At 37.8% G+C, this 12048-nt stretch overlaps 1 protein-coding gene across 5 annotated transcripts in view; it reads right to left on the bottom strand.

Annotated features, from left to right (window-relative positions):
- Positions 1-12048, bottom strand: part of Mios (meiosis regulator for oocyte development) — a 30640-nt gene continuing 18592 nt past the window's right edge. For all 5 annotated transcript variants that reach the window (XM_052173230.1, XM_052173234.1, XM_052173232.1 and 2 more), the window contains 6 exons: positions 10699-10764; positions 9148-9306; positions 5448-5600; positions 3763-3967; positions 2684-2813; positions 1-1858 (listed from right to left, as the gene is read on the bottom strand). In XM_052173230.1, coding sequence (XP_052029190.1) covers positions 1762-1858; positions 2684-2813; positions 3763-3967; positions 5448-5600; positions 9148-9306; positions 10699-10764 — 810 coding nt within the window. In that variant the 3' untranslated portion in view covers positions 1-1761. The remainder of the gene's footprint in view (positions 1859-2683; positions 2814-3762; positions 3968-5447; positions 5601-9147; positions 9307-10698; positions 10765-12048) is intronic.

The following is a 12048-nucleotide window of genomic DNA, read 5'->3' as shown; positions in this document are numbered from 1 at the left end:
GGGGGGGTTGTTTGTTTGTTTTTGTTTTTGGAGACAGGGTTTCTCTGTGTAGTCCTGACTGTCCTGGAACTCATTCTGTAAACCAGGATGGCCTCAAACTCAGAAATCCACCTGCCTCTGCCTTCCAAGTGCTGAGACTAAAGGTGTATGTCACCAGCTAAAAAGAATATCTTAACTTAGACAATATTAAAGAAAATAACCTAATAAAATGAAAGCAGTAAAATTTATAAGACCAGTAGTCCCTTAATGGCAAATTCTGTAAAAAAGAAAAGTCATTATTTCCAATTTTTTCATCTGAATACTGTCACCCAGAAGACATTTAGAACACATACACTTTACCCAATGTTATTCTCTATGCTATTGCATTATTGAAGTAAGCAAGGTTACAACTCAGTCTAGTCTAATGGATCTTTGTCAGCCTACTGTTGACATGATGGTCTTAATGCTATGTAGCTTCAGATCTCTTTCCAAAACTACAGAACAGGATCCTCTACAATTATGACCTTCAAGCACAAAATCCAGCTCGGTTCCTACACAGTATATAACAAAGAAGCTTGGTACCATTCCTTTCTCTTGGAAATGTCCAGTTATGCAGACAAACAAAAATGAAAACAAAGCCCTTGAATTGGCCCCAATACACACACTTTTAGTAACTTCTATCTAAAGTAGAATGCAGGAATGCCCTTGTTTTTTGCCAACATCATGTAGTCTACCTTGGAAAAAGAAGAGACTCCAAAACAGGAAGGAGTCAGACAGCACCACAAATGGTGTCTACATACATAGACTGTGTACTCAGAAGTACCTGGTAGTGGTGAGAAGGGTAAGTGAAGATGATATGCAGAGACAAATCAGAACATTGTAAAGAAAAAATTTAAACTGAAACAGTTATTATCATGTTTTCCTGAAATTTCACACATTTTTCTCTTTTGAAAGGAAAAAGTTTCAAAGTATATTGCTTTAAATTTTTTTATTCTTTATTTTCTAAGTGTGTGTCTGTGTGTGTGTGCATGCACACATGGGCACCTGCCTGCCCCATGCTGCAGCACACTTCTGGAGGTCAACAGAATCACTGCTTCCAACACATGGGTCCCAAGGACTGCACTTAGGTCGTCAGGATTGGCAGCAAGCCTCCTTACATGCTGAACCATCTCACCGGCCTGCTCTTGGATTTTTGAGGAAGACAAGAATGACGTTATGTCAAAATCTTCTATATTAAAGTATAAATGTAGGAGGGAGAATGTCCCTTAAATGTGTGTGTGCACATATGCATACATGCATGTATTCTCCAGGGTGGGTCAGGAGCTAATTCCCAATGTAAAAATTCACATTTTCTCTGAAAGCATATTTAAGTATGAATAAGCTCAAATTGATATATGAACCACTGAATTGGCATTTGGCTTTAAATATGTACAGACTTTATCAAAAGATATCGATTTCAGATGGAAGATGCAGGCACAAGGTCTGTTTTTATTCTAAAACCATCTATATACATGGTTCTGACAAAAGTCTAGAAAGTTCTTTCAAGTGAACTTTAACCTACTGAACAGCACCAATATTCATGCTCTGATGTTCAGATCAGCAGCGTTTGCCTCTGAGAAGTACGTCAAAATCACTCAAATATCAAGTTGCTGAGCTGAGAGATTGATTTATTTTCCCATCATAGCAAAGTCATGAGTGACTTGTTCTGAGGTATTTTTCTGAACTATGAAGAACATCTATTAAAAACTCCAAGCTTGAAGGTTTCGGTTTAGGTGGAACATTTCATGGCTGGACAGTCTCTGCTGGCACCAGATTTCCTGTTGTATCCAACTGCATACATTTACACGTACATGCAGATACAGGACACTCTGCATGGTCCCTGTAAAAGGTGAAATAACAGTTCGGAATTCAAGATTTACACACATAAATATATTTATATACCAATCTTCAAAATGACACTGAGTAAAGTATAGGAATTAAAACCCACAGTAAAAAATACATTAATAGCATCAGATTAAAAATAATCACCAAGGTGAACTTTACTGGAAAATGAGGAGTTTTAGTTGGTACACTAATACCAAAAGGGCTTGCGCACAGTCCCTGCGGTGATGGGGAAATATCAAGAATACAGATTAGCACAATTGAGATAAGGTGCATGTGAGTGTGGTGTGAGTGAGCGGTGGCACTGCTCAGAATCAGTGGCAAGTCTGTCCTGAGAATCCCCATTCTAAGAGCAGAGAACTAATGCAGTGGATTGTGTGTGCATGTGCATATGTATATATACTTATACGACAAATTATGAGATATAAAAACTAAATACCCTGTCCCCCAATAATTTTAAATAATTTTAATCCAGTCAAAGGCAAGTCTTAGCACATAGCACTGGCTAGCCAGGAATTTGCTATTTTCAGGATGTCCTTGGACTCATCCTTAAGTATCCACCTGCTTCTACCCCCCAAATGTTGGGAGTAAAGGCAAACACCACTCCACACCTGGCATACTTATTACTTCTAAACGTTAAGCATTATAGAAGATAATGATGGGACCACTGATACTTTTATTAAGTCAAATAAGCAAATAAGTAAAAATAATAATCTTTGACTAGACATAGCACGATGATACCAAGAGCCTGAACTATTTAAAAGGTTGTCTGCTCTCTATGTCTCGTAATGTAAGATTACCAAGGAAGGAAAGTGCTGCTTACCTGAACCAGCTGAGCATATGTCCGGCATGCCCACCATGCCGGCAATTGTGACACCAGGTAAACCAATTGTTAAACTGAGCTAACTTTTTGTCCTTGCTCAAGTCGACTTTTTCATCTGATTTGGATCCACCTATGGGAAAACAACATGATCACCATTAGCCACATTGCAGCCGTTTAAGTTTCTTAAAAGACAGCTCTGAAATTATGCTAAAATATAAATCTTATACCATACTGAAATAACAAGTTGAATGTTAAGATCTAGCACTGAATAACAGTTTATATATGTGACACTAGTTTGCTTTTGTTTTTTCAGGACATGGTCTCACTGTAAATCTTTGGCTGTCCTGCAACTCAGAGATCCTCCTGCTTCTGTCTCTAGTGCTGGGATAAAGGACATGTGCCATTATACCCAGATAGCTTACCTATATTTTAATGATCAGCAAAAAATGGGAAAGTGTACCTTATCCAGACTCATTAAGGAACTATTTGAATTGAAAAACTTTACACTAAAAACCTTTCCAAAAACAAATGTAGACTCAGATTTCAGGTGAGTTTTACTAAATATCAACAGAACAGGTAATTCTCATCCATACAGACTTGCCTGTTCTACATAATGAGACCCCTCTCAACAAACAACAACAACAAAAACAACCCCACATCTATTTATTACATAACTGTCACAATAGTAGAAGCAAGACTGAAGCCAAGAAGTGAAGCGGTCTGGTTTCTGGGCTAACAGTACACATATTACACGTGAGGAGGAAATCAGAAAGGATGTGAGCGTTCTCATACTGTCAAAGAATTTTAAATATCAAATCTGAAATATCAAGAGGAACCATGAGAATGGTATAGTTATAAAAACAACTCATATTTAAGCTGTAATCATCAACTTTAAGTTGGTCTGAATCTGTGAGATTACCTGTTATCATAAGTATAAATTTGTATTTTTAATGAATAGACTATAAATTTAATAAAACTTTCAAGAAGTAAGAATAATGCAGACATTTAACTAATATATATTTTACTTGTGCCATGTAGGAAAACTGAGCTCAGAGAAATATTTTGTGCAGTTGTCATACCAGGACAGCTAGAAACAGGTGTTCCCATATTGATGAGGCAAAGTGCACATCGAGGAAGGGGTTTCCGACAGCCAGGGCAGCTTGTGACTTTGGATTTTGTTGGTGAGCCACTCACCCCATACTGACTAAACCCTCTGCCCTGATGAGGCACAGAGGAACAGCTGTAGGAGATTGATTTGCCACAAAAATTACAACTCACAAACACCTGCAAAGCAAATGAAAAGAGAAATTTAGTTCAAACCATCATGGAATTAGAAAATCTTATACTGATAAAATGTCTTAAAATTTTACCTTACATTGCAAAGTGACCCATTTGATTAGCTCTCAGTTCATGTTCCCATGTATTTCCTACTACCTTTACTGAATTACATTTTTATAATAATTGTGAACTACTAGAAATGTTAGACCCTAATGGTTTATAATTATCAAGGACACTGGAGTGCATGAAAGGCCACTGTGAAATGGTCCTACGGAACACTTGGTCCGCAGCTGGAAATAGGCGTTGGTAGAGGGCCAGATGGAGAAAGTGGGTCATTTGGTGAGGTCCTTCAGGTTTCTCAGCCTGGCCTCACTTGCTGCCTGGACCGGAAGTGGTCAGCTGCTTCATGCTCCTGCTCCCATGCCTTCCCCACCATGAACTTCCCCAGAACTGCTATACCGAAGCTGCTACTTGTTAGGTGTTTGCACACAGCAACAAAACCAGAAACGATTGCACCACTAGTGACCAGTTCTGTGATCATCTTCTGAACAAAATTTTATAAAGGTGACACAGAACTGAGCTTCCTACTCAAGGTATCTGAGGCAGAGGGATCAAAATTATGGCTAGCCAAGTAATTTAGTGAAATTGTTGCCCAAATAGAAAAAGAAAAGAAAAGAAAGTGCTGGGGATGTAGCTCAGTATGAGATTAACTGCTTAAAAGCACAAGACCCCAGGTTCTAATCTGAGGATAAAACAAGAGAACCCCTCTCCTCCACCACCATGGCCTGTCCTATGATGAAAAAGAATTAAGGTTCCTACAACAGTGCCTTAAAAGTTGGAACAAAGCTGGTGAGAAGGTGCAAACAGCCACAGGAGGTGTTCACTGCGTTTTATGAGAACTCTTCAGCTCTTCCACAGATTCCTCATATACAGCACAATACTATCTTATCTTACTAAAACACCTACTCCAGCGATAACAAAAATTTTATACTTCCTACAAAATTAAAATAGCACCATTCAGTGCTCACATTGAAGATAATCAAGTATTTAAATCTGAAGTAATTATGTGATAACAGATCAAATACCTTATGTGTTAATTGATCTCAAGCTAAAACTCCATGCAGACATACGTTTAGTCTTATTCTATTTTTTAAACCTCCAAATCGTGCTCTACTGAATATAAGTAATATATATGAAAGCAATATACAGGTGGTTAAGATTCTGAAAGTCTGGTGCATTTCAGACAGCCTAGTTAGGCTTTCCTAAGATCATCTGGGCTACTGTCCTTTGTTTTATCTCAAAGTAAAGTTTAGCTGTACAAGATGATCAAAAATAGAAATAAAAAAAAAATTCCCAGGAAAAAATAAGAACAAAGTAAAGTCTGGAATAGACAAAGACATCAAGAGATATAAAATAGAGTAATAATAATTAATTAATTTGGTGCTCACTTGTTAAAATTTGATTCTCTGTAGAACAATCTACTTACCTGTGCTAAAGGCTTGGAACTGGGATCCAACTTACTCCTATGAATGTCAAATTCAGCCCTTTTGTGCCAAAACCTCCAGGCATCTAATAAATTTCTATAATTCTCAATCCAATATTGAACTCTTTCATCCTTCAGAACATCTAATGGTGAACCCTTAAAAGAAAACACAAAGTCCTTCAAACACCTGAGATGTCCTGGATTAAAGAAGAGGATTGTGATTAAATGTGAGTGTGAGTAACTCAAAAGTAATAGACTTTTCACAAACCTCTATGCTAATGAGGATTTGAATAAAACAATGAAAGCCCGGGAATCCACCTTTAGTTGGATAAGGTGGATTATATCTTCACTAGAGCATAAGCATGCACGTAATATAAATACTTGACCAGGAAGTGAAATTCTCTTTTGAGTTTAAGGAGCAAGCAACAAACAATCCACCTTTCTAGATAATGTAGTTAATCGTGATGAGAAAACCCCTTGTTGTAAGTACTTAAACATGGATTCAAAAGCTCTGCTTACAATGTATCCAAATTGCACATCAAAACTACTTAATATTTAAACTAATACTGAGCCTGGCCCTTCAAATCCAGTAGAGAAATATTGCTTCTGAGTACTTTAAATATGAAGTGCACATAGGCACTAATGAGAAGCAAGAACTGGTTTTCCTTAGGTTTAAAATTCTTCTCATCAGAACATCAATTTCTGACCAGTAAGGTATTTCTAAAACAGATTTTAGTGTCAGAATTGGCAGACAGCATCTTTAATGCAGAATGTAGTACATTCAAAGAAATATGCTCAAAGAAAAACATTACAAACTTGTGGAAAATAACCAATTCAACTAATGAGTAAATAAGGACTCTAACCTGAGAAATGTAATCTATAACAAAGCTGATATTTTACAATTGAAATGCAAAATACAGGTGTGATGACCCACATTTACAGACTAGAGTTTCTGATGTCCACATGATGCTACCCCTTCTAAAATATCCTAAGTGAGGTAACCCAATCACAAAAGAATAAAAATACACATGGAATGCAATCACTGATAAGTGGATATTAATTAGCCCAGAAGGTCTGAATTCTCAAGACACAGCATATCAAATGTTACCCAAGAAGAAGGAAGGAGAGGGTCCTGGTTCTGAAAAGACTTGATCCAACATTGTAGAGGAGTACCAGGACAGAGAAATGGGAGAGGGATGATTGGGAAATGGGCGGAGGGAAGAGGGCTTATGAGACCGATGGGGAGGGGGAACCGGGAAAGGGGAATGTAAACAAAGAATATAGAAAAGAAAAAAGAAAAAAGAAACCAAAGAAGGAAATGCAAAATAACTGAAATTAAGAATCCAAGACTAGAAAGAACAAATCGGGAAAATGAGTCAAGGGGGATGAATTAGAACAAAGTATACATGAAAACAAATTATGCAGTTACCACAGAGAAGCCATTCCATTGCATGTTAAATAATTAATTTTAAAAGTACGTGTAGATGTGGGAGAAAAACAATTCCCTGGCTAGTTTAATGGCCAAAGGCAGTATAGAGAGAACAAATAAACAAACCTGCATGAATTGTTCAGCGGAAGCTGGGCATGGAAGCGTGCCATGCCTCTCAGCCCTCAGAGGCAGACTTAGGTGGACCCCAGCCTGGCCTACAAAGTGAATCCCAGGCCAGCCAGGCCTACACAATGAAACCCTGTCCCAAAACAAAATGAGAAAGAAGAGAAGAGAAGAGAAGAGAAGAGAAGAGAAGAGAAGAGAAGAGAAGAGAAGAGAAAAGAAATTGTCTAACTGAAGCAGGGGAGGTAAATAATAAAAAGGAAAGAAGAAAATGAACAGAAGCCCAAGCTCTGAGTAAAACTTACTTACTGTATGCAAAATGAGGTGAAGAAATAAAGAACAAGGGCGGAAAAGAAAAAGATACCCAGAAATAATATGCCATATCATCCCAAACTTGATGAAAAAATGTTAAATGACAGATCCAATCTCATTAATCAAATACACAGGATGCAAAAGAACCTTCACTAGGCACAATTTCTTTCTGAGAAAGGGGACTTCTTGAAAGAAATCCATGGTAACATGAAACACTACATACAGGGAAACAAGGAAAAGCACTGATTTCTTATCAGAATCAAAGGAGGCAGAAGAATATGAAGCACTTCTTTAAAGTACTACAGAAAATTCTAAGATACAGTAGATGCTTCTGTCAAAATGCAAAAGCCAGGACCATTACCTGTATTGCAAAAAATGCCAGAGAATAAACAAGGATGAAATAAGATTAAACTCAGATCCACTGGCAGAACAAAATCTGCTTTCCTTTCTTCTTATAATTTATAGAACAGACAAATCACTCTCTAAAGCAAAAGTAACAATGTAAGTTGGAGCTTAGACCCTATGTAGAATAAAATGTTATCTCTGGACAAAGGAAAATGTGCACAAATGAAATTACACTGTTATAATACCTGTGAAATGCAAGTGTAAGAAGAACCCAGTGCTGGATGTGTGGTGGGAAGAGGGGTGTTACAGCATGCCAGGTGTGAAATGCTTCTCAGAGGAAGGGACTCTGAGGCATTGGGGATGCATACCGTAAGACAAAGCAACAGCTTTAGCAACAAACAAACAGTAAGAAGGGTACAACTAAACACCAATAAAGACTTAAGGTGAAATATAAAGAAATACAGAAACTGATTCAAACAACAGTGGGAAAGAAACAAAGGAACAAAAGGAAAGAGAACAAACTGAAAACAGCATGATGTTAACCTTGGCCACAAATTTGGAAGGAGAAAGCATCCCTTATCAGACTAGACCACTCACTTTACATACATCTGCATTTTAACAACATTTTACTAGTTGTGAGGTAACCAACCCATTTGCACTCCAGTAGCCATTAACTACAGCAGTAGTTAATTTAAAAGACAAAAAAACTCATTCCAGTGAGAAAATTGGGTGGAAGAAAACCTTCTCTCACAAGCTGTGGCTTGTGAGATACCTTATGTAAGCAGACTGCACTGAGCCAGCAATACACAGTTCACAGGAAAGCACACAGAAAGGGAGTGGGGCGAACACATTTCGATGTTCACCAACATAAAGCAGGCTTTCATACAAAAGGAAGAAGGCACCAAGGAGAGAGGCGCTCAGAACAAGAAAGGCTAAGACCAGCTGGAGGCCAGCGGGATGGAGCAGTGACACAGTGGATGGATTTATGTTTCTCAGGAAAAGGTATTAAGAATCTGGAATCTGGCTTAACTAACCACTGGACAGTTAAGGCAACGAAATAAATGTTGATGAACCAGTTATTCAAATTACTCTGCTGGTAATAAGGTGAATACTGGGAAATAAAAGAACTCAAGTGTAACTTCTTGTCTTCTATTCAAATGAAACCAAAACCACTATTCGATCAGGCAAGGGAGTCCTTTCCAAAAGGTTGGTGAGACTGAGCTGAGGCCCTAAAGAGAAGCTTCTCTACTTCCACCTGAGCTTTACCTGAACTCAGACACAGTCAACACAGGTATTTCTGGAGAAGCAAATGAGTGACTTGGGCTAGTGAGATGAACACACATCCTCAACAGTACAATGGGGTCAAACTGCAAACTGCAAATCGGTATGCAAGGAAAGGAGCAAATGCACGTTAGCTGAGCAAACAGGGAGCACGTGGCCGTGGCCATGGCCGTGGCCAGGCTTGTTTATTAAAGCTGGGTCGCACTGACTAACCTGCAACATGCAGTAGCTTGCTGTTTGGACATCTCCAGTTCTGTCCACGTAGCTCTCCATCAGGTCCACTCCATCCTTAGTGAGGCCAGTAAGCAAGATCCCTTCCAAATTCCCAGCCTCTTTCATCTCATTGGTCAGCTTTTCAATGTATTTATTTAACTAAAAAAAAATCAAAGTGATTTTTTTTTTTTTTTTTTGGATTTGGTTTTTTCGAGACAGGGTTTCTCTGTGTAGTCCCTGCTGTCCTGGAAATCACTCAGTAGACCAGGCTGGCCTCGAACTCAGAAATCCACCTGCCTCTGCCTCCCAGAGTGCTGGGATTACAGGTGTATGCCACACACGCCCTGCCAAAGTGATTTTTTTTTTGATGCAATTTGTTTTACTACATATTTTTTAACGGAGAATTACTATATTTACAACAATTTTAATCTGGACGAAAAACATTTTAAGTCAGAATTGCTTGCCAAAATCTAAATATGTACTGAGGAGTCGACATCAATTTCAAGTTTCAATACAGTATCTATCCACAATCAATGTATTTTTGTGTGGCATGTGTGGAGACCAGAGATTGACAACAGATGTCTTTCTCAACAGCGTTCCATGTTATATTTTGACACAGGGTTCTCACCGAAGCTGAGCTCATTGATTTGCTAGTGTGACAGAACACTGAGCCCCAGGGACCTTCCTGCTTCTGCCACCCAGCCAATGGATGACAAGTTTACACTGCTGCACTTAAGTTTTTCCACAGGCTCTGGGGATTCAATTCAGGTTCCTGAATTTGCACAGTGAGTACTTTAACGACTATGCCATCTCTCTAAGTTCCCACAATCATTTAAAAAAATATAAGACATTTCCTGTGTTCATAGATGGTTAGATCTAAGAGAAGTGTCCTCTTTTCAGCAAGTTGCTGACTATCGTGATAGTATAACAATCACAGAATTAGAGCTCTGGTTCATAATAATCAGTAAAAACTATTTCCTTTCCATGGTCTCATGTCATCCTGTGCAAACATATTACATGCATATTTATGATTTCAATGTAATAACTGCCTTCTTAGATTTTATATAAGTTTCATAGGCATATAATTACATGTAAAGATTAGTTTCTTTTTTTTAAATATTTTTATTTTCTATATTCTTTGTTTACATTCCAAATGATTTCCCCTTTCCCGGATCCCCCCTCCCCATATGTCCCATAAACCTTCTCTCCATCCATTCTCCAATCACCTCCCTCCTTTTTTTCTCTGTCCTTATATTCCCCTCCAATGCTAGGTCAATCCTTTTCAGGATCAGGACCCTCTCCATACTTCTTCATGGGAGTCATTTGTTATGTGATTTGTGCCTTGGGTATTCAAGGCTTCTGGGCTAATTAATATCCACTTATCAGAGATCTGGAAAATATCATCCTAAGTGAGGTAACCCAATCACAAAAGAATATACATGGAATGCAATCTCTGATAAGATTAGTTTCTTAATAGTAAATCATAGTAAAAAAATAGTAATTCATAGTAAACATTAGTCACCTCAAATATGGATTTGAATCAGTTCTCACCTGAGCATCACCAAGGAATTTACAAGCAAATGCGACTCTGTCACGTACAGCAACTTTGTTTTCATACTGGGGGGAAAAACAATTATACACGCCATTTATTTATAAGTTTATTTTCAAATGTGTTACAAAGGTACTGTTCAGATGCTAGAGAACTCATCAATTGTCAAAGAAGCCTTTTCTGATGTTAATATTAGGAAACACAGTACGAAGGTCATTGTCCTTAACAGTAAAGATCGATCTTTCAAACCCAAACAGACCTAGCTAATTCTGTTATATAGATGTAAAAAAGCAGGTCATTCTGTGTAACACCAATATAAACTATAACTAGATGTCATGAAATCTTTCTCTTAAAGCAACTAAGTTTGGAGAAACAGCTACATAAAATTAATCACCAAATCTAGAAAAATCTATGAACTAGGTATACCAGTACAGATAAAAAGTATTAATAACTTGGGATAGCAAAAATGACTCGGTGGTTAAGAGGTTCGATTCCCCAGCACTCACATGGTGGCTCACAGGGACCTGTGACTCCAGTTCCCAGGAATCTAACACTTACATCTGGCTGGTCTCCTTAGACAATGCACACATATTGTGCACAGACATACATCCAGGCAAAACACGCAGACACATAAAAGAAAAATGAACCTACCTTTAAAAAGCCTACCTATACCTCTTAAATACAAAACCTAAAACTTGTAAATAGACATTCTATCTAATATTACTATATGGGTGGTTTGCAGTAGAATATTTAGAGGCAGCATTTTATTCACCAATATCATTTTAAAAATCACTTTGAAAATGTTACTATGAATTTAGAAAGTCCCAACTAATTTTGCAATAAGAAAAAAATTAATTTATAAGTAGCAAAAAGATCCACTTTCTATCAGAGTCATTCTTTGAAGTTTTCCGTTTTAAAATCTAACGTCCTTTTCATTGATGCTCATTACCCTTCCTCAATTATAAAATATAAGTCTATCTTTAAAAGTGAATAAGTTCTAATCCCAGCACTTGGGAGGCAGAGGAAGACAGATTTCTGAGTTTGAGGCCAGCCTGGTCTACAGAGCCAGGACAGCCAGGACCACACAGAGAAACCCTGTCTCGGAAAACCAAAAAACCAAACCAAACCAAAACCAAAACCAAACCAAACCAAACCAAACCAAACCAAACCAAACCAAACCAAAACAAAACAAAACAAAACAAAACAAAAAGAGTGCTTACAAAAAAAAAAGTGAAAAAGCTCTTAGACCCAGTTACATGTGCTACAAAAACAAATGGGTTTATAACAAAACTGGGTCCATTTTATATCTGAGAAAACTAGAGCCCTGAAAGTTAACTGAATAGCTAGGGTTA

The sequence above is a fragment of the Apodemus sylvaticus genome, chromosome 2 (assembly GCF_947179515.1).
Source record: "Apodemus sylvaticus chromosome 2, mApoSyl1.1, whole genome shotgun sequence".
Classification (NCBI taxonomy): domain Eukaryota; kingdom Metazoa; phylum Chordata; class Mammalia; order Rodentia; family Muridae; genus Apodemus; species Apodemus sylvaticus.
This window is presented reverse-complemented; position numbering and strand designations above follow the sequence as displayed.